The 24310-nt window shown below is 33.1% G+C and overlaps 1 protein-coding gene and 1 long non-coding RNA gene across 3 annotated transcripts in view; both read right to left on the reverse strand.

Annotated features, from left to right (window-relative positions):
• Window positions 1-24310, reverse strand: part of CHD7 (chromodomain helicase DNA binding protein 7) — a 226721-nt gene that overhangs the window by 125045 nt on the left and 77366 nt on the right. For both annotated transcript variants that reach the window (XM_051970149.1, XM_051970147.1), the window contains 2 exons: window positions 17926-19767; window positions 8545-8637 (listed from right to left, as the gene is read on the reverse strand). In XM_051970149.1, coding sequence (XP_051826109.1) covers window positions 8545-8637; window positions 17926-19590 — 1758 coding nt within the window. In that variant the 5' untranslated portion in view covers window positions 19591-19767. The remainder of the gene's footprint in view (window positions 1-8544; window positions 8638-17925; window positions 19768-24310) is intronic.
• Window positions 3770-4705, reverse strand: LOC127543833 (uncharacterized). The gene is made up of 3 exons (XR_007949317.1): window positions 4632-4705; window positions 4441-4501; window positions 3770-4013 (listed from the first exon to the last, which is right to left on the reverse strand). It is a non-coding gene; the product is annotated as an uncharacterized LOC127543833 (long non-coding RNA).

The raw sequence follows: 24310 nt of genomic DNA on the forward strand, positions 1-24310 counted from the left end.
AATATCTAAAGAACTTCAAGTCACTCAAAAAATTGGGATATGGTTAGAGAAAGAGAGTGAGGGAAAAGGAAGAGGAAAGGGATAAAGAGGGATATGGAGGGAGGGAGGGAGAAAGAGAGATAGGGGAAGAGAAATGGGAAAGAAAGAGAGAGGGATTGGGGGAGGAATAAATCACTAATAAGCTACTCATAGTTTTTTTTGAACTATCAGTTGTAGTCCTTTTTTGAATAAATATGAAAAGTAATGTTAAAAATGGTACTTATTAATTATTATTTTCTTTTAGATTCCCCCCCCCCCCCTGTAATAGAGACTGTAACTCTATCCTGTAATTTGAAGTAAAGTAGGTGGAGAGATTGATAAATATTAATTTGAAAATGACAATTTAAAATCTCTGCTTTTGTTTTCTTCCATATGGTCATTGATCCTATGAAATCCCAGGGCAACAAAGTCAGTTTTAACATAAGTTCTAGTCACATGCCTTCTTCTGCAAGCCAACTCTTTACATAAAGCGATTTTCTATCTTGCATTGAACTTAATAGTTGCCAAAAGCGTCTGTTGGTGCCTACTGCTCAAAGCAGACCAAGACAGGTGGCAGACTTAGTGACCGGGAACATAGAAAGTATAGTCAGTCAGGCCAAAAACATGGAGTGCATCTGCCACCCATAAGCAGTTGGGGAAAATACTGAGCACACTTTTGGAAACTAGGAAGACTATAAGAAGATATGAAGCAGGCAACCAATTTCCTCCTCAGAACTCAGAATCATCAACAGAAATTCTTATGGTTTCAGGCAATTAAATCTTATATTCAATTTGAAAAGTATCAAAAAAGTTTGTCTTCTTTTTAGTAAGCATTTGTTATTTAGCCACTTTTTGGGAAAAATAAACATAGCTATTTTCCTATTATCTATTTGAATAGAGATTCTAGTAATTCTATTAATATTTAAAAAACATATACCTAGACAACTATATTCAAACAATTTCTTTCAAAGAAAAAAGTGACATATCAAGCAGCCAAACTATATATATAACATTACAGTATTATCACAGTTTAGCTGGACCAAAAAACAATGAATTCCCCTAGTGGAAGTGGATTCAGGGCCATCTGGTGAGAGGTAGAAGAAAAATGGAAATACAAAGCTTATACTGACAGTAAAACATAATTGCCTTTTAAAATTTCATTTGCACTTTACTTCTGCTAACCAAAAATCACAACTTCCTAAGTCATGAAGAAACTGACACTTCTAATATCTGGGCTGCAAAATTTAATGGCATACTTCTTCAAATTCATAAAGCAGAAAATGCTAAAAACTAAATTATTTGGATTGAAGTTTAATTTTAGATAATTATGTATCTATAAATCAGAATCTTAGATTAGAGGTATGTCAAGTAATGGCATATATTTATTCTTAAAATTTATCTGTACTACTACAAATTATCCTTGCCCTAACCTAGATCCCTTTTCCCTATATGCCTCTCCATTATCATTCCCTACATTTATAAATCCCATCACCATTATCCATACTATACTTTCCAAATAAAAGTACCTGAGAAAATGCCATATATTTGCTTAATTTTCTGAGAACTAAAGTAATAAAATCTTATTCTTCTTTTGCTTTCTTTACCAAAAAGAGTAGTTTTCACAATAATAATGAGAAAAATAGTTATCTGGAATTTGAAATCCAAAATAAATTAGATTATAAGAACATATCTAATTATCTTCAATGAACTTAAGTCAGAAGACATATAAATTGTCAACTAAGGTATAAAATGAGGAACAAAATATAAATTCCTGAACTGTTATTAGTGATTACTTTAAAAAAACCTTGTGGAGAATGCCACACAACATTATAGAAAACCACATATACCAATTTTTAAATAAAAAAGATGGAGTTTACAAAATAAATGTTATTGATATTTTGAGTCTAATTCTTTGAAAGTTGCTAAAACACATTAATAGGATGGTTTGTAAGGATTTAGAAAAGGAATAAACAATCACTAAAGCATTATCATGATTTCATCAATAACACATCATGATAAACTAATCTAATTTCCTTAAAAAAAAAAAAAACAAGGTGGTAGGTATATCAGGCTGATACCATAAACATACTATACATATCTGAATATTGTATTTTTCAAAGTTTTATATACTGTATTTATGGACAATATGAATAAAATGTGGATTAAATAAGAGTACACTTTTAAAAAACACTTGAGACTTGTTTATATGAAAACTAAAGAGTAGTCATTAACTGAACAGTGTCATAATGGAAAAAGGTCTCTAGTAGAGTATCCTCGAGATCTATTTTTGGTCATTTGCTGTCCAATATCTTCATCTATGACTTGGATAAAGACACAGATGTCATACTTAACAAATTTATACATGATATAAAAGCTAAAAGGGATATCTTGTGTCAGAGTAAGAATACAAAAAAAGCATGACAGTCTTGAAAATCTTATTTTAAGAATGGTTTATATCACTAAAACACACTAAAATGAAAGTTTTTTCTAAATTATATGATTATCAAAATGGAAAAAAGAATTGACTGAAATTATCTAATTCTTGAATTCAAAACTGAACATAGTATAAATGCACATTTTTGAAATAAAATACTACCATGCCTGATGGGTATTAAACCAAATAATATCCTATAGTCAGTTCCACTGACTTTGGAAACATATATTTCCTTCTTTGATCTATACTTTGACTAAATAACTGTCCACTACAAAACCAGGACTTAGTGTATATTTTATAAATGTTTAAAGACAAGTAAAGGAGTTGAGGACACTGGACCCAAATGACTTCTATGGTTCTAATAATATAGTTAGTATAGATAATATAGATCTAAATACTGAGATACAAATTTTTAACCTTAGCTATAAATCCATTAAGTTCTGGTGACTAAATTTTAGACTACTTTATTTCATTTTCAGATTTAGTGTGTAAGTGATAAAGTTGGATTTCAACTGCTTTTTCCTCCTACAAATTATAAGAGAAAGAAAAAAAATGCAATAGAAATTCAGTCTTGTGAATTAAAAATACAATAAACTTCTCTTCCTTATAACTGGTCTGACCAACTAGAGGCATAAGTTGAAATAAAATGTACTTTTAACACTATATGTGAAAGTTATTCTACTTTGTAGCAAGTTAAAGAACAGAAAGTAGGAAGAAATTTCCAGTAGCTAGATCTTACATAAAAAGAGAGACAGAGGCAAAATTAAAACAACAACAACTAAATAGTTTGCCTAGTGGAAAGAGCACTGACCTTGGAGTCAAGAAGACCTTGAGTCAAATCCTGTCTTAGAAACTTACTAGCTGTGTGACTGAGAAAACCACTCAACCTCTGCTTGTCTCAATTTCCTCATCTATAAAATTGGAGATAATAATGATAATAAATGATAACAGTTTTAGGAGCTGTTGTTAAATTCAAATAAAAATGCATATATTTTGCAAACATTAAAGGGCAATATAAGGGTAAGCTACTATGATTATTATATGAATGTGTCCCAGTTGAGAATTATACTCTATAGGAATGAGGAAGCTTATTAAATTTTCTGAGTCTCAGTTTCCTTCTATGTAAAATAGAGATATCAATATTTGCACTACATCACAAGACTGCTGAAAGCAGTTTAACTGTAAAGTATAAGTGCTGTGTATTTTTTTTATGTATTTTCACTTTAAAAACACTTAACATTGAATATATACATACATATACACACACACACACAAAATATATATGTATATAAATTAAATTGTTCATCTTATCTCTCCTAAATGTTTATATTCATGGCTAAATTAGTTTTTAATGTAGGTTTGAGCTTCTAATATAACTATTAGGCTTCTTAAATGCCAAGTCTTAAACCTGAATAGTAATAAAATAGTAGCCATGAACTATTAGTTCATTTTTTTACTTTACCTTTTTCTGACTTTCTGGAAGTTTCTCTTCTCCATCTATTTTTTTTCCCGATAACATTACTAAATTTGTTCATTTGGTTGAGTGCAGTGACAAGGTTTCCTGAAGAACAAGTTGTATTCAAGGAGCAAATTTTTACTTTATTTAGAATTTTGGTTATTACCAAATTCTCTTCTTATTAGGAATTCTCTTCTTATAATAATAAGAATTCTCTTCTTATTAGGAAAATAATAATATCTAGTTGAATCAGAAATCAAGAGTAACTATTCTCTAGTTAGGCACCACATTGTGCAAATGCAAGATTTCTGTCAAAAATAAAGTGAACTTTTCTCTAAAATAGAAGGTACGTCTCCCCCCATATCCATATCTGTATCTTTCCTTTATATACACACATTCCTATATCTTTCTATATTTATCTATCTACATACATAAGTAGATGAATAGATATCTCCAGCTTTGGATATGTGAAATTAGAAAGTAACAAAAAGCTAAATAAGAAAAAGAAAAGAGATGACTCACAAAATCTTACCTTATACCCATATGCTTCATACCAAGAACCCTAATCTTTCTTCTCAAACTGTTCTTAGCTCCTTAAAATAAAAGTGAAATCTTAAACATTTTAAAAGTTAAGCTTTAAAAAATTACAACAAATCAGAAAAAGAACTATCTCAGAGATACACTAGGTCAAAGGAAATATATACAATATATTCCTTGTCTCACCTTATTTCTTCCATCTCCAATATGCTTTCTTATGTGTTCACTGATGAATACTTGGTTCACCTAACACAAAATTATGTTAAATAAGCTCACATATACAGTGTCCCAGAAATCTTAGTGCAATCCTACAGTTTAAAACTACACTAAGATTTTTAGGACACCCTATCTATTCTAAAAGAAAAGGGAAATAATATATTCCAACAATAATCCCTTAAAGGCAATTATCAGAAAACTTAAACTGAAATGTTGTAGCACAAAATTCCTTGCTTTATTGTGAAACAAGTTCTAAATTACAAGTTAACAAACACTATATAGGTACTTGAATAAAGCCTATGCTGGGTCATACTCATAGATATGTATCCAATTACCAACTCTTGAGCTGCTATTTTGAAACAGCACAGTAAGCAAAAGCCAACATAGTTTTTTCAGACTGCTAACGTTGAACCCATTAGCCTGTAGAAGCAGGTTACCAAATATATAGCTTACCAAATACTCTTGGTGTGGATTTGGATATTTTTGCTAATTTGAAAACTGGTTTTAGCCAGCTCCAAGAATAAATAATAAACACCATGAAATGCTAAGGGAGGCAGGTAATTTTTAACAAAGTTTTCTATCCATATTATGTGTATCTCCCTCAAATATACTTTTTTCCAAAACATGTATTTTTTCTACCTTAAAAACATACTTATACACACTATCATAAGAGCCAGTACCCTTAATTCTCTTATTTATAAAAAGTATAGATGGACTCTATTCTTTTCCAGGAATGAAAGAAAAAAAGCCAAAGAGCAAAATGGAGTTGATCAGTTCTTTTTTTTTTAATGCAATTTTTAGAAATGAATTAAAACCCTAAATATCTTGCTGTTGTGTGACTGTTGTTCAGTCATTTTGTTCATGTTCAACTCTTCATGACTCCATTTGGGGTTTTCTTTGCAGAGATATTGGAGTAGTTTATTATTTCCTTCTCCAGCTCATTCAACTGATGAGGAAGTAAAGTGAACAGGGCTAAGTGACTTGCCCAGGGTCAGGCAGCTAAGAACTACGTATCTGAGGTTGGATTTGACTCAGATTCTCCTAAATTGCAGGGCCAGTGTTCTATTGATTATATTGCTATTAATAAGATATTTAAATTTTCACAGCACAGGAATTTTTCTTGAATATTTGTAGAGAGGATAGTAGACTCATTTTTATGGAATTTGAAGTCAAAATTTAAGAAAAAAATTTTAATGTTTTTTCTTTTAAAAAATCTATTTTTGAAAAAAAAAAAAACTGTGCAATGAAAACAATTTCCTAACCCCTTCTCCTATGCAAGAATGGCTAGTTTATTATTTTAAAATATTGAAACCATTTTTGATATCTGATTGGCTTAGGAAATTAAAGGCTCAAGCCATCAACATTACTTCTTAGTTTCCTTAGTACAATATTTATGAGGACTAAAGCAACCTTTGATGCTAATTGGTAGAAAATGATGAGCAATTCAGGCAAGGAAACTTTGTTCAGATGAATCCACTTGAAGTGTCCTCAATGCATATCATCCTTGTTAAATATCCTTCTGATATGCACAAGAAAATTTCTTTTGTTAACTGTTAGAAAGACCAACCTTGAACATAAATTACCAGTAAACTACTCTATCAAGCTCAACCCAGAACACTTTTTAACTGGTTATAGGAGCTCAGTGAAAGGGAAAATCAAGGATAATTCTGAGGTTGTACTGTTGCATGACTGGAAGGATGACAGTGCCCTTGATAATATTCCTTACTGGTTCAATTGACTAATCTCTCTCATTGGATATCTTCAGAAATGAGTAAATTGTTTAGAAAATAGAACAAGTTAGAAGGAGCTTTGGGAAAACAAGTAAACTTATGCACTGTTGACTGAGCTGTAAATTGGTTTTTGAACTATGTGTCTTAAGTTATTAAAGTATTGGGTTGGGTTATTCATCCTTTGTGACACAAATAGAAAGTCTCTACTCCAGTCTCCCAAAAAATTAAAGAAAGAGGGGAGAAATCCATATATACAAAAAATATTTTTGGCAGCTCTTTTCTTTTAGTCAAAAGAAGGAAAAGATATACCTACATATTGGGGAATGTTTATATAAATTATGGTATAGAAATATAATGGTACCTGCCACAAGAAATGATGAAATGGACAGCTTCAGAGGAAATTAGAAGAACAATATGAATTGATGCAGAGTAAAGTAAGCAGAACTACTAAAAACAGTCTTTACAATGTCAACATTATAGAGAAAAACAATTTTGGAATACCTTAAAATTATGATTAATGCAATGGTAAATAATAAATCTATCATGCTGAAGAAGAATCATCACACTACTTACCTCCTGCCAGTGACATGATAAATGAATATAAAATGCAGAATGAGATACACATTTCTGGAAAAGGCCAATGGAAAAATTTGTTTTGCTGGATTATGCAGATTTCTTGAAGGCTATTCAATTAAAGAGATAGTGGACTGGAAAAATAATAAATGCAAAAAAAAAAAAAAGAAAGAAAAGAAAAAAGAAAACCAAAACTGACTGCAAAAAAGAGAATTAAAAAAAACTAAAGAAGGTGCTTTAAAAATTCTATGGAACAGAACCATTTATAAATGCTATCAATTTTATCATCTTTCACTTAACTTCTTTTGATAAGATTTCTTTAACTCATATCTTAAATGGAAAAAAAAATTTTTATAAGGATGAAATGTCATTCAGTCAGTAAGGGTTCCTATTGAAGCTTAACTTTCCCTTTATTATTATTATTATTTGCAAATAATATATTATTTGCAAATAATAATAATTGCATCTACTTATGAAAGAGGGAAAGGGCTTTTTCTTGGCAGGCTATGTACAACTAGTCTGGATATAGAATGATTTTGAGATGTCAATGTTTTTTAATAAATTCCCCAGCAATCAATTACCTTTTCCCTTATTGCTTCTACTCTAAATTCTTTTCCCCCATCTGAGACCTTAATCTATGCAGAAATTTTTCTTCTTAATTGCCCATTATCCCACTGTATCAAATTGTCCTTTTCTCAAAACTGGATAACTCTTGGGTCAAAGTAAAAAAAAAAAAGGCAAAAGCTGAGAAAGAAAAGGAGGGAAAGAATGAAAGACATTAAAAAAAAAAAAGTCCCACCCCTTCATGATAAAAGAATCCCAAAATTTATCAGTGAGAAAGGACCTCAGAAGTCATCTAGTCCCCAGCTTCTTAAAAATTGATTGACAACCCTACATGAAGTCTCAAAACTGAACTCACAATCCTATATTGGACCTAAAAACTAAATGTGGGGGGTTGTAGAATTATGATTTATTATCAATAAATGTTTGATTTGTAAACCCATTTTATATACCTACATACCTGGGATCACATAAAAAATTTCGCAGGAAAAAAGGGATCACAAGTGAAAAAGGTTTAAGAAGCCCAGATCTAGTCAATCCATACTCAGTCACTTTTGTAATTTTTCCAAGAAGTGATTCTCTGATTTCCCCAAACCCAAACTTGCCGGTACTTACTAACTAGCTGGGTGTTCCATAGCAAGCCACTTAATTTCTCTGGGCCTCAGTTCCTTTATATAGTAACTTACGAGGTTATATTTCATGTCCTTTAAGATTCCTTGCAGCCCTAAATCTATGACTTTATAACCCTCCTCTTAAATGTCTACAGTAACAGAAACTCCAGTACCTCTAGAGGCAGCTCAGACCATGTTTTGATAAATCTATATGAATATTTTCTTTACACTGAGCCTAAATCTGCTTCACTCCAAATCCTAGAGTTTACCAAGTCACAAGGATTCATATTAATGAAATGACAGAAGTTAACACTTTCAGCTTGACTTAAAAAAAAGGTACAAAATATTTGAAACAGGAAATTGTAAGCCAATATAAGCCAGTTTTTGGAGAAATATAAACATACATACATTGCTACTGCTGGTGCTGCTATTGTTTTTTATTCCTTTTTCAGCTGTCTCTGACTCTTTGTGATCCCATCTGTAGTTTTCTTTGCAGAGATACTGAAAATGAGGCAGACAAGGTTAAGTGACTTGCCCAAGGTCACACAGCTAATAAGCATCTCAGACCAGATTTGAACTCAGGAAGATGAATCTTCCTGATACTAGGCCCAGAACTTTATCCATTATACCACCTACCCTCTCTCTCTCTCTCTCTCTCTCTCTATATATATATATATATATATACACACACACATCCATATTATGGGAGGGGGGGAAAGGAGAATGGTTTTCTTCAATAAAATCTTAATATCTTAACAAATAGTAAAGACCTTACTTCAAAGATCAAATCTTCTCACACATCACCCAAAATACACACACACCCCCTCTGCTAAATACTACAGTTTTATACTCAAATAGGCTAATATAATAAAAATATTGACCATTCATCTTCCCCTCAAAAAACACCCCCAAGATATAGTACCAAGCTACTAAAATTATAACATTTTCTAACACAGAACACCGTAGTAAGCACCAGGAGATATATAGACAAGTTATCCTTGCTCTTGTTAAGTTTATAGTTAATGGAGAAAAGTGAATAAGGGGCCAAAAACTTGTCCTATCTAAACTTTAGATGTGTTCTATCGAGTAGCACAGTTCTCTACTCAACAAGTATTTAAGTAATGATCCATAAGGGAGAGATATAAACAAGTAGCTATAATACAAAATAATATAGAGTGCAATAATAGATGCAAAATGATGTGTTTGGGTCAAAGAGGAACCTTGAACGTTACTTTAGGGGTACAGGGAAAAAGCATCATGGAAGAGGTAGTTTCTGAATGGATCTTTAAATAGAAATAAGGTTTAAAAGCCTACTTGCATAAGTTGGTAGTGCCCTGGATTTCTTGGGGGCACAAATATTTCTCTAGCAAATATGTTGCTAAGGTACCCATCAGAAATAAAAGTCTGTCAAAAACAAACAAACAAACAAAAAGCAGGCTGCTATATAATGTGAATGTGTTATTTATATTTTTATTGGTGAAAATAGATAATGCAAAATTTCTCCTTAACTAGCAACATTGTACTTGGTAATATTGCCCATTGAGGGGTAATATTAAATGAAACTCTATTTTTTCTCATCACTTAATTCTTGGACTTTAAGTTGAAACTGTGTTCTGGTGGTACAGTAATAATATATATGTTGATAACAAGAGGCAGGTTAACAGGAGGCAAACAGAAAGAAGCTCTACAAAGTCTTGAAATATTTCAATACTAAAAATAGTATGAAGAACCAAGACTGAGAAGCAAAAGTCAAAGATAGACCATGAAAGAGAACGATAATTAAAGCTTGTTGTAGTAAGAGATGTTGGGAAACTTATCAGAAAAAGAAACGTAACCACAAATGAGCAACAGCTCCTCAGTGAATAAAGTGCTATCAACTAGCAAACTTTAAGTATGTGGTAAAATTTGGGTCACCCACTATAACAAATGAATCCATACAATCATCTGAACCTTCCTTAAACAAATAAAAATGTGTTCTCTATTGCCTTAATCAAAGGGGCATTGAAAAGTAGAGATAATAAAGGATTATTCCTTTAGAAGAATTTTGTTTCTTTATATATCATGTCTGGGATGTATTAGGTACTTAAATGTTTATTTGACCAACTGACTGACTCTTCAAACTTTGTAACTTTAAGAAGTTTAGAAATGAAAATCCACATTGTCCATCAGGATCCACTAAATATGTCCAGATTTAATAAGAGTTCACTTATTACATTATTATAATACAATCTAACAATAGTCAACATCACATACCTTTAGATCTGTCTATTGGTAATTATTTTAACTATATGTCTAGACTTTAATGCATTATTGTGTCACACAAATAGAGAATTTTAGGAAAGTAAGGGATAGTTAACAGAATCCCAATTTGCTAAAAGAAAGACAAGGAAAAGAAAACAAACAAATAAAGAACCTCAAACTCTACGAACACATGGTGTTTGTTCACAGAGTATCAGTGGTGGGATATGGACAGTAAAAGTTACTCTCCTAATTAAAAACAAAAGTCTTAATGGCCATCAAAATGAAAAAGTAGACAATCTCAACAATCTTTCCATTTTAAAAATAAATTCTGTAATTATCATAAATAAAATGTCTATGTAGCAACAAGGAAATATTTTATGACAAAATATCGATGAAGATGGAAGAAATGAGTCTAAATATAGTTAAAATTAGAACTACATAGAAAAGTACCACTATACATACTTTGAAATTTCAGAAATCCAATTGGGCCTTAATCTATCACTCCAGTACATATGGGAGTTTTGGTTTTGTATCCCCAGAACCTAGAAAAATGTCCTACACGTGAACAGAACATGGATTTTGTCTCCTCTTCATCATTTTTCATACAGTAGGTACAACTTGAACTCTGAAATCTTTGCAAGATGAAATTTAAATATGCTTACCAAATCAAGATTTACTCACAAAATTGCCATATTGGCCTTTATATGAGTTTCCAACTAAGCACAAACCTTGATAATTTTGTAATGAATTGAAACAAGGAGATGATTTTTTCTAGTAACTGGCAACCATCATGAGATCTATCTACTAAAATACAGAGGGGCCGTGAATAGTATCAGTACAGGGAAGATGCACACAGATCAAATCACAAAATATTTGATATATTAAAAAATTCAAGAAAATAATTTCACATATTTATTTGTTACCATGCATGTAAATTTAGATTTATTATCCTCTAAAAATTAAGTTAACATTTTACATTAGAAACATGAATTAACTTGGTTTAGGACCAGGCTGTCTATTATAGAAAAATCAGTGTGAGCAAACTTATAAAATATTTTCTAAAATGAAGTAAAAATATGGTCTGAAGATCAGACAGTATTTCAGAATAAAAGTCCACTAGAAAGAGAATAAAAAAATGAGACAGAAGATAAAGTAAATGTCTAAATATAGTTATTTTCTTCTAAAAAAAAATCTGATTTAAATCCATGACAAAAACATTAACTTAGCCTTAACTGACTCCTCGCCATGAAAATCATACAACTGGCCATTCAAAGTTATTAACAGTTTGCCCTCATTTTCCCAATCCAATTTTATACACTAAGGATCTGTTGCTTTTACATCCCATTATCTTATTGCATGAACACCCAAAAGATTTTCTATCAAGTCTAAACATTTGCTCTACACCAATTTTCCCATCAGCAATGCTGCTTTTCTTTCTACCTGTCCATCTAAATCCTATCACCTTTCTTAGTACCTCCCAGAATAAAAGATTCCTCCACAAGTTCAGCCTTGATTTAACATCTTTGGTGAAAAACCTTCATCTGTCCTTCTCTTTTAGTACTTAATCACACATTCCTTCCTTTCACTTTCTTAACTCTCTTCAGTCTGACTTGAAACCTCACCATTCAATGGATATTACTCTCTTAACTGTCACATTTAATAACCTGTTCTCAACCCTCATCCTTCTTGACATCTCTGTAGCCATGGACACTTCTCAACCTCCTCTCTTTGATAATGTCTTCTTTTTAGGTGTTTGTGACATTGCTCTCCTACCTATCCAATCACCCCCTCAGTTTCCTTTTCTGACTCTTCAGCCAGTGTCCACTAACCATGGGTATGCCACTGGGCTCTGTCATAGACATTCATCTCTTCCTACCAGCTCCAAAGAATTCAATGTTTATCTCTATGATGACGATCTCAAATCTACTTATCCAGACTTAACCACTTTGTGCTGACTTCCAGATATATATCTCTAATTTCCTATTTGACATCTGAAAATGGATGTCCTGTATACAGTCAACTTAAACTCAATGTATCTAAAATTGAACTCATTATCATTTACCTTAAATCTTCCCTGCTTCTAAATTTTCCTAGTGTTGAGGACACCATCCTCCAGTTCTCATCCTTGACTCTCAATTAGTCCCTACCAGATTCATTATGTTGTCAAGTCCTATCATTTCTATTCTCTCATACATCTACTACATCTCTCATACATACCCCTTCTTCCCATTGCAACTGCAATGTGTCACTGTTGGACTACTTCAATAACCAGCTGATGGATCTGCCTGCCTCAAGTCTCTCTACCCATCCTTCACTCAGGTGTCAAAAGTAACTTTCTAAAGTGTAGACCTGATCATATCACCTTTCTACTCAGTAAACTCCAATGGCTCTCTATCATGTCCAAGACCAAACATAAAATCCTCTGTCATTAATAGCCTTTCAAAGGGAAGAAAAGACATCAATTGGGAAAAAGTCTTGCATTAGAATATTTGCAATGGAATTTTACAATTGCAATGGAGTATTACATAAGGAATATGAAAAATTTGAGAAGCACGGGAAAGATCTGTGAACTGGTACAGAGAAAACCAAGCAGAACAGGAAAACAACATAAATGATTATGCAAATGAAAAGAATAAAACAAAAAAAAATTAATTAATTAATTATTATAGCTAAGTTGGATCTCAAAGAAGAGATTTTAAAAAAAGGAAAATTATATATGCTAACAGATTTCATTGATATGTTGGATGGTTTTGTGAACTGCTTATTTTCTCTTCTTTTTTTACTCTTTATTACAACAAATAACACTGGTTTGGGGAGGAAAAAAAATAAAGAAATGAAGGTTAAGCAGAAACAAAAGATACCAATTAAAATTTGTTTAATTTAAAAATACATTTTTAATAGGAAATGAGAAATTTCGGGGCCCAAGAAAAAAATATCAGAAAGGCATCTTTTCACTCTTTGTTCATTATAAAAACAAACCAATTGGGAGTCCTACCTCTCCCCATGACCACCAAAAACAGAGGTTGATTTGTTGTTTCTCTGATCTTCAATCTTTACCTATCTAGTAGTTCTTTCCCTATTACATTCAAACATGTCCAAGCTTTCCTGATCTTGTGTAGACCTTCATAAGATCCTAGAATCCAGTCCCATTATATCTTCTTTCCTTTTCTGAGGAAAATTCCTGGCCAGGGGAGGAGGGGAAGGAGAGAAGATCACTGTCTTGATTTTCTTTTTTCTCAATTCTTTTCAATCTGTCTTCTAACTTTATCCATTTAAATCACTCTCTTCAAAGAAATCAGTGATTTTTTAATTCCCAAATTCCCTAATGGTCTTTTCCCCCTCACTGGAGTGGTCAAAACATTTAAAAAAATGCAAAGGTGAGATTTTTACTACTGAATTTTATTATTTTTGCTATTGCTCTTAAAAGCTAACTCTAGGAAAAATAAATTACTGTTTAATTGGGAAAGGGTTAAATCATACACATCTCATGGAGTACTTAATATCCTTTACATGATTTACATTGTAAAGTGATGGATTCTCTGCCGATGATCTAGTGGAAATATTTTCTGTCCACTGTTGACTTTGAAGGCCCTCCCTCTACTTTGAGATACTGGATTTCTATTATGCATATGGAATGTCCTATTTTGATCTATAGCAGGTACAATCATGCACTGATTCTGAAATACAAGTCATAGAAAATTTGAAATGTCTGGTGGTATAGTAAGTAAATAAAATCTATCACTTATTTAACCATAGGATTATGGGAAAGTTTTTTTTTTTTAATCTCCCTGATCCTCTACTTTATTATTTACATAAGGGGGTTGGACTACATGACTTCTAAACTCTCTTCCAACTTTTAACACTTTTAGGAATCTCCATAAATCTGTATCAAGAATCTGAGATGCTTGAGGGTAAGAACTGTCTTTTGACGCTTTTTGTATCCTTAAAGCTTAGCACAGTGCCTGGCACATAATGGTGTTCAGTCATTTCAGTTCTATCTGACTCTTTGTGACACCATTTGGGATTTCCTTGGCAAAGACAATGGAGTAGTTAGACAATTACAGATGAGGAAACTGGATTAAGTGACTTGCCCAGGGTGACACAGTTAAGTGAGGCCAGATTTGAATTCAGAAAGATGAGTCTTTCTGACTCTAGGCCCAACACCATCCCCTGCACCACCTAGCTACCAACCTGGTAGTGGTCAATAAATTTTTATTGACTGACTCATCTACACCACTCAAAAAGGCAGGATCACTTGATAGTTGTCACTATAAATGGCAGAATTTCTAAAAAGTTAGATAAGAAAGATGCCCAGAAAGAAAATCTTCTCAGGAAAGATCTAAGATTACTTTCCTTATAAGACCTGAAAACAAATTTGTTAGCCTTTTAGTAGAATTTGAACATTTTCTGTCAGGGAAAAAAAAATCAGACTTAAAATCTAAATTTGAGGTAAAACAATTAAAAATAGCTATATATTGTTCTATGTACGATGATCTAATCTAGTGACATTTACTTGACACATATCCTTCCTATCTTCCCCACCTGACATAGAATCTAGTAGGGAAATTTGGAAGAAACCAAAAAAGTTATCTAATACCTACCAACTCAACAATATCAGGAATTTGTATGAAAACCTCTAGTGACAAGAAAATCACTACTTCCACAAGGCAAATCCATGACTTTTTAGAAAGCTCTACTGATTGACTATACTCTCAGTTTTAGAGTCTTTGCACTTAACTCTCTGTGGCAATATAAAAATGTTCTTTTACCTAACTACTATCTCCTTCACCAGTTCTTTATCTTCGCATCCTCTAATTGTCAGTCACCTACCAGGTTCAGGCTTGCAGGGCTGAGGACAACTCTCTAATCTTTGTTCATTCTTTGCCCTTTGGAAAATCCAACCCTTTGTCCCCTCAAAGAAAATGACTCCAAAATCTATTCTCAGAACCCTCTGTTCTTATAACTTCAGGTATCACTGTGATATTTCCACTAAAATGTTACCTGAAATGCAATAATTTCATGTCTAAAAAATATTGTTCATCTCCAAACTAATTTTATTCTTTGGAGACATTTCTTCCAATATTTTGAACCCTCCATTTATCCCTCTCCATTTATTACCTCGTCTGGTCTGCCTTTACTTCAGTTAGTAAGACAATCTCTCTCTCTTTCTGAGGCAATTGGGGTTAAGTGACTTGCCCAAGGTTACACAGTTAGGAAGTATTAAGTGTCTGAGGTCAGATTTGAACTCAGGTCCTCCTGACTTCAGGGCTGGTGCTTTAACCACTGCACCACCTGGATGCCCCGACAGTATCACTTAAAAGCACTTACTATGTGCTATATACTGGAGATGTAAACAGTACCGCCTCTGCTATCTTCTCAGTCAGTATGGCAAAGTAAGAACTTTTAGTGGAAATAGGTTCTTCAATAAAGCTACAAGAAAAATATTAAAGAAAAAAAAGCCACAAAATAATAAAAGTCTACTCATCTTCTTCTTCTCCTTATCTCAGGAGGGTAAAAAGTAGGGCCAAGATAGATAGCTATGTGCACACACATACAAACTGAATATATTACATAGTAACTGAAATACCAAAGAGAAGTAATTCAAATGGGAAAAAGAAAAAAAGAAAGAGTCCAAGGGAAATGGATAATTGACACATTTTTTAAAAATTAAGAATTAACATTGATAAACATATCATGAGAGCAAATAAAAGTCTCTTTAAAAAAAAAAAATCCAAGGAACTAAAGCTAGAATTTTAAAAAAATTTTTAGATGAAATTAAAAAGGTCTACTTGGAGAATATAATAGGAAAACTGAAGAAAACACATAGATGCTATCAGTGACAATCTTACTACAATGGAAATTTAAAAATTAGATAATAGAGAAATCAAAAAACAAGCTTAAAAATAATTTCTGAAAGAAACTGAAAATGTGTAGCTATAGAAAGTAATAATAGTAATAACTGATATTTTATACAGCTTTAAAGTCTTCAAAACTCTTTTATACACACATACATATATATATATGTGTGAATGTATATTTTTATTTCAACCTTTTAATGACCCAATGAAAGATAGATAGTTCAAATATTACTATTTTCATTGTCAAGAAGAGGAAGCAGAGATTCAGAAGGGTCAAAGAACTTTCTTCCATAGTTAATGTGTCAAAAGTGGAGTGTGAACCTAAGTCTCACTCAACTCCATGTCAAGTGTTCTCTCCCACCATTCTTTATACCATTCCAAATGAAGATATAATAATCTCAGGATCAGGGACATCTCTGAAAATTAAGAAAACCAAAGAAGCGAAATACTGTGTTTATCTCCAAACTAATTTTATCCTTTGGAAGCATTTCTTACAATATTTTGAACCCTCCATTTATTACTTCATCTGTCCATCAGTCCCTAAATGCCCAGAATCTATTCAGCTGCTTGCCTGTTCACCACAAGGCTTAAATAAGGTGAGGATCACCTATTCTGCCCCCTGAATCTCAAGGTCCTCCAGGCCCTCTCATCTACCCTTCCTCTACAGAGGCCTTATGATTAAATGCCAAATGAATCTGTTCACTTAGATGTTTTGATATTTGTTAAAAGTACAAGTACACAATTTTGAATGGGAAAAAGTTTCCATTTATTTACAAAACTTAAGATCTAGACCTATTCTTTAATTGAAAGCATTATTTGTTTAGTAACTTTCATAAAATACAATGCATGAAAAAACCCATAGTTTCAAGACAATATTACTAAGGAAGATAGTTTTTCTCAGTGCTTGGGAACCAAATCTGCATGAATCAAAACATATTGCAGTGTATATTTATTCCAACATTCTGATATTTACAATTTAAGTAGATTAAACACAATCATTAAATAGCATAATCACCCCTTAAAAAGCAAAGACAAGTATTCTATTCTGCAACTTCTAAAACAAAGGATACCCAAGTCAAATATAACCTAGCAAAAATTTTAAAAAATAAATCACAATTAATCAACAAACTTCTTCTAAGTATCTAAGTATCTTCTAAGTACCTGGGAGAGGGAATGGAGAGGAACTAGGGGATATGGAGAAGTATGGAGAGGTGTGAATTAAAGAGGAGAAAAGAACAAAAATAAGAAGGATTATATTTAGAGAAAAATAACTAATGAATTAAAATCCCAGGCAGGTGGCAATATAGTAATTACTTAACCCCTAAGCCTCTTAATTTCCTCAATATATAATACATATTATTATACTTTATCGTTAATATCATAGAGTTATTGTTAAGGAAGATATCTTACACAAACCTCAAGATGATATTTAAACCTGAGAAACTTTTAATTTATTGAGCAAAGAGCTTGCAAACATAAACCAAGGAAGCTACAACTGAAATCAATCAGTTAATTAACACTTATGCACCTACTACGTGCCATGCACTGGATAAAAGCACTGAAATGCAAAGAGAGTTACATTGGACAAGAAGTTCAGTTACATGAGACAAAACAGAAGGTGCACCTTCTTACTGACCGAAGGTGTACTTAATTTCTTATTTCAGTAACTACAGATGGAGAAGGAACTTACTTGATGGACAGGCACTTTCTGGGGGGTGTTCTGGGGTGACTGGTGAAGCTGTGCCCAAGGCTGGTGATGTGGATGTGGAGGTGGTGAAGACTGGTGGTGCATCCCTGGATGGGGCTGCATTGGAGGACAGGTTGGCAACTGTTGAAAAGATGGGGGCTGACCAGGGTGCTGTTGGCCAGGTATCAAACGGTCTTGTATTGCTTGTGGATCTGCAAGGCCAACACCAGGACAACCATTTGGTCTCATGTGCCCGCTAATTTCCCGTGGTGTTGAGGACATGCCCATAAATGGACGAGACTGTTGCATGTTTCTGGGGCCCATATTCCTCTGTCCAATTCCCATGGTGCCAGGGGGCTGGTGTGATGGCTGAGGGTGGGGAATATTTGGATAATTGCCAACTTCCATGGGTATTCCAGCACTACCGGGTCTAACTTGTGGAGGAGGGGTACCTGCCGGATTACTCATTGCTTTCATGGGTGACATGGGAGGTGGAGAGGCATAAGTTCCCTGAGGCTGTGAAGGATGCATAGTTTGTGTGTTCATTTGGTTAAGTGAGCCACTGGGGTGAATGGGCTGCTGGTGCATTAGTCCTTGACCACTGTTTGATGGAAATCCTACAGCATTTGGGTATCTTGGTACAGACGGATTCATTGGAGTGTTATTTGTAAGGCCTAAATTTTGATTCATCCCTGTATTGTTAACTAATCCCTGATTTAGGTTACTGTAAGGATATCGAGAATACTGCCCTGAGTTGTTTATAGTAGGAGAGGGTACTGTCTGGCTCCGAGAACTAAAATTAAGGGTTTGTGGCCTAACAGCCCCTTGTTGAGGAGGATTAGGGGAGAATCTGGGACTGTGAGCAACTGATTCTCCATGGAGAGCAGTGGGGGGATGGTGATGAAACTGTTGGACTGAGTGACGTAAAGAAGGTGCCATGCTGGGATTCTGTTGGGGCACATGAGACAAGTGGCCAGGTCCTGAGGTGGCAATAAAAGGATTTCCCTGATTAAGGCCTTCTTGACCTTGAGAAAACTGGTTCATCCTCTGTTGTGGTTGACCATGCTGCTGCATTGAAAAATCACCACGAGCCATATAGTTTCCCATCTGTTGCATGTGTGGAGGATGGCCCTGCCCAGGGGCTCCAGATGGATTCTGCGGTGGCTGGGGTGGCTGCTGCTGTTGCTGGTAAGGGGCTCTTATCTGGTCTGGCACCTGAACAGCCCGTGGTCCCCACATAGAGCCACTGTCCACAAAAGGCTGTCCATGCCTTTCATTCTGCATGCCAGGATAAACTCCCATCTGACCACCACTACTGCCACCATGAGGAACCTGAGGAACTGGAGGGTTGTGATACTGTGAATGAGGAGAGGCTATACCATTCCCAGGGGCATTACTCATCATTCTGTTAGGCTGATCCATCAGATGCATCTTTTGCTGTTCATACTGATTATAGTGATCAAAGTGGGTCAACTTTGCTTGATTTTGATTAGTAGGAGGATGATGAAGAGAGGATTGCAAAGAGGCAAAACCTTGGTCTATAGGCATTTGCTGACCCATAGGATTGACTGGATTTTCAGGATAACCACATTCTCCAAGGCCTTCCAGCCCTTCACTGAAAATATTTCCATCCTCTCCAAAAAGACTCATCATTCCTGGATCTGCCATCTTCTTCCAACACACAGCTCCTCAGAGCTACACTTGGAGAGAGCTAGTCTGTTTCACCACTTCACTGAGGTGTTTGTCACCAAAGCCTTTAATCCTTAACTAATCTTCTTCATGTCATTCCATATTTCCTTAATTCCCTTGAACCATGCAGTGTCAAGCAAAGTCTGATTATAAGTCCTGGAAAAAAAAAAAAAAAAGAGAGAAGAGAGAGACAAAATAGACACAGAATTAGAAATAAATGCTGAAAACTGTCAAGACTTTACACATTTGAATTTGATTTATATCAAACAACACTAATTTATCCCACTGACTGAACTGTAGTTTATAAATCTGGTTCACTTTAAGAGAAACTCATTAGTTTCCATCAGAAGCAAAACACTAACCTTAACCTTAAATTAATCCATTCACTACACTTCCTAGTGTTCCATTCTTGGATGGAACAGAACAAAAGAACATACAACATGCAGCAGCAGCAGCAGCAGCTGCCACAGCAGGCAGGCAGATGTATGAATCTAGCCAAGCAGCCCATCTGCTGAACTAAAACCCTGAAAATGCTCTAGTTACCAACAGCATGTCCTTAACCTTATTCCCCTGAGCAGTGTAATCAGATGAGCAAGCATCATCATCTAGGGCTGTGATAAGCTAAAGTTAGTTAAATTCATGAAAATATCCTTCAAACACCAGAAGGAATCATTATATCCAAAATTAGAGCACTACAACCAACCTAAAAATGTAAAGGTAATATAGTATTTCACAGGCATCCCCTTGTCAGACTCTGAAATAGAAATGAAAAACAAACTCACTAGACAGTAAAATACATTCATAATTGTATTACGGTTAACAATATGAATATACAAGCTTCAGAATAAGACTTAAAAGGGTAATTTTCATTTGTCAAGAAGACAAATTTCTAAATACCATACTCAGACTAATAAATATGGCTCGATGCCCACAAAATAGATCTGTGCCAAAATTCTGTATGTTGATGACAAAGGAAGTTCAATCACTGTATGCATTATTTATCCAAAGACACAGTGGTTACATATGACGTAACAGGATCACACCGATGACTAGATATCCTCCCTGCCCCCCGCCAAAAAAACCCTCAACAAGAACAACAAAAAACCAACAACAACCCTAGCTATAGACTTGATACAAAATTATTTTCAATAATAATAACATGAAACTTTCATAATAAAGTCAGGCAAAATAATTTCCATCCAACAAAATCTAAACTATTTCATATAGTCAGCACCACCTTGTTTGTAGCACATAGTTAGCATACAGTCTTCAATACTTAATATTTTATTCAAATAGTTTCAAAGAAACATTTGGCTTCCAGTCATACTTTCTGCATGGTGCCAATAACTCCTTATCATGTTTTAAATAGTTCTTTAAAATTCACAAAGTTCTTTTCTTAAAATAAGTAGTAAGACTTGTTACCCCTATTTTACAGATAAAGAGAAGTTGAGTGATTTTTACCTAGTTACACAGTTATTGTCAAAATCAAAAATCAATCAGTTATTCTAATACTAACATTAATATTCTTTTCCTATACCATGGTTCCTCAAGTAAGAGGATCTGTAAAATGGCCTAATGTTAGCATTTTTCCTTGAGTGTCCTTTCATTAATAGAATCTATAAAGTAGTTCTAATTAACTTTTGAAAAATGGCTGAAATCTTAAGTATCTTTCAAATTTATACTTTTTCTCCTTTATAAGCACATAAAAATTTTGTATGATACCGGTTCTTTTAAAAAACAATTAATTCCCAAGGAATTTAAAGGTCATTTACAAGACTAGTCTAAATTATGTAAGGTAATTATCATATGGTTAAATGACCAGTGGTCCACAACAAGCAACTCTTATGGGAATATATTAGACCAAAACTTGTGATCTTATTTTGCCCTATTCTAACATTCCTAAGAAGATTGTTTATTCTATATAAAATGTAAACATCATCCCAATTCAATGCGAAAACTACAGACTTATAATCTAAAAGGGTCCTGAGGTCTGTAGTTTTCAGATGATGGCTGTCAACTAAAGCCAGTTTTCTTCCCACTAAGCTACTGATTACTATATCTTTTCTGATCTAGGTTTGTTTATTGTTTTTTTTCCCCACATAAACAAATCAAAAAGGTGAAAATAAAGTGACCAGCTAAACAAATTTACTGGTAAACATGCTACATGTGTAAGTGTATTATGTAGCATTTGAAACAAAATAAAACAAACCAACAACACAAAAAGCAAGAGAATTTTTTTATAAAATGAATTTACCTAAAAAGCTCAGTCAAATAATTTATTCAAGATTAGCTTTCCCTTTCAGGCATATAAATCCTGGATTGGAAATATTAGAAATGAGAACTGATAATAACTTAAAAACCATGATAAAGCTTAAAAATCATGAAGACTAATTATTCATCAGAAAATGCACTGATCTAACTTAGGAAATATATAGCTATTTATATGCCTTTACAAACTAAAGCTCTTCAAATACTAGTCCCTGAAGTTGTTGGCTACCTAAAGGTAGGGGACTAGTCCAGAAAACAAAAGGAACAATTATCTTCATGTAAAATTACTTATTTTAACCTACATTTTAAAGAAAACACTATCTTACTTAAAAAAAAATGTGATACCAAGAAATACCTTTTGCCTTACAAGCAAAAAATAACAAATAATAATTATTATAATGAAAGGGACACATATCTATTTTTAAATTAGTTATGACAACTTTTTGTAGAGGCAAAAAACTAGAAACAAAGTCGATATTCATTGTGGATGTATATTGTAGGATGATCAAACAAATTATGGACAGGAAATGTAATAGAATATTACTATACAATAAGAAATGACAAATGAGCCAGGTTTCAGAGAAACCTGACAAGATTCATACGAACGGATGCACTTAGGAAAACAATTTATTTAATAACAACAATGTAAAAAAAAAAAAAAAACTTTTAAAGACTTAAGAATTCTAACCAAAGTAATAATCATTAATGATTCTAGAGGACCAATCATGAAGCATACTATCTACCTCTTAAAAAGAAAGATAATGTATTCAAGATGCAGAATGAGTACACTTTTGAATCAAATCAACATGGAAATCTGGTACATTTGATTATACATATTTGTTGCAAACATTTTGTTTATTTTTTTTCTTTGTCCATGGATGAGTAAGAGAATGGGATGAGGAAGGGATTCAGGATAGGTAACTCCTCACTAAAAATGAAAAGAGAACAAGACCAGAGAGAATCATTGACAAACAGACAGCTTTGAAAGTCATGTTAGATTTATTGTTTGCTTGAAAACAAGCTCTACTTTAAAAAGACAAAGTTTCATCTATAAATTAATTCTAGAATACATAGGCTACTTGTTTTATTTAGTGGTTGTCAAAGAATTTTTTAAAAATCTTATTAAACATAAAGGATCCCTCCCTCCCTCCCCAAAAATATATATATATATAATATGTGAGGAAGCTCTGCCAGCATCTTAGAACAAATACATTCCTCTATTACAGATTACTGAAGAGAAAATAAAAAAAAAAGATAAAAATGCCAGTTCATAATGATATCTTGAAACGATTTCTCTTAAACTACACTTTGAATAGCATACAAATATTTAAGTTGTATTTATGTCTAATTACAGTTTTATATAAAAATGTTTAAATCACCTTAATTTGTAAAACTTCTGAAATCACTTTTGGACAAGAAATAGGAGGATATGGGAAAATGATAAACATGAAGAATACCATATCATAAAATGTTCCTTGGTTATCTATTTAACGATTATTTTAGTTATATATTCCAGAGGAAACAAATTAAGAGCTTGCTATATGCCTAGCAAATACAAGAAAGTCTTAGTAATGTGAGTTTCTATTATAATACTATGCTTAGTATTATGTGAAAAATGAATTGTAGAATCTTTCTCTATTTGTCTCCTCTCATAGGATGAATGACGTTAGAAAAAGAATTATCAGATTTCTCAAAATAACAAAGGTGAAAATGAACAGAACTATAGAGCCTTGCTGTGAAACCAATTCTAAGAGCCACAGAAATGTACAGCTACAAGGAACTTTAGAGATCACCTCATCAAATACCTTTTCATTTTACAGAAGAAACTATTTTATAGATTTCACTTAGCAAAAATCTTCTTAAGGTTTCTATGCCTTTAAACATATGTCCCTTTGACCAAGAAAAATAAAATAACAAAAGAAAGATGAAAGTATAAATACATTTCCTTTTATTCAGAGATGACCCACAAATATAAGGAGAATATAAAATAAAAGATTTGTTATCTTTTGGTGAATAATTGTGCAGTATCTCTTAGATCATGCAATGATCATGAAAAATTTCTTCAATGCTTAAAAATGATTATGTTTTTAACATGAGTTACCCCTCTTTTAACAAGCCAAACACCTATGCCAGCAGAGTGTGGCTAGTAAAAACACACACTAAGAATTTCAATTGCTTCTTTAGGAAGTGGAAAAATAAAATACCAAGTTTAGCCACAGAATAACATTTGCTTGGGCAAAAATGCATCCTCAGAAGGAGGAAATACTACCTGAGAAATCAAGAAATTAGAAGTCTAGTACTAAGATATATTTTCAAATGAGGCTATTTTAAAAATATTTCAATGATCTTCCAATCCATTTATGATTTCTAACATCTCAAATAACTAGTTCTTAACAAATATACTTTGCTTAAGATAAGAAAACATTCCATA

The sequence above is a fragment of the Antechinus flavipes genome, chromosome 1 (assembly GCF_016432865.1).
Source record: "Antechinus flavipes isolate AdamAnt ecotype Samford, QLD, Australia chromosome 1, AdamAnt_v2, whole genome shotgun sequence".
Lineage (NCBI taxonomy): Eukaryota > Metazoa > Chordata > Mammalia > Dasyuromorphia > Dasyuridae > Antechinus > Antechinus flavipes.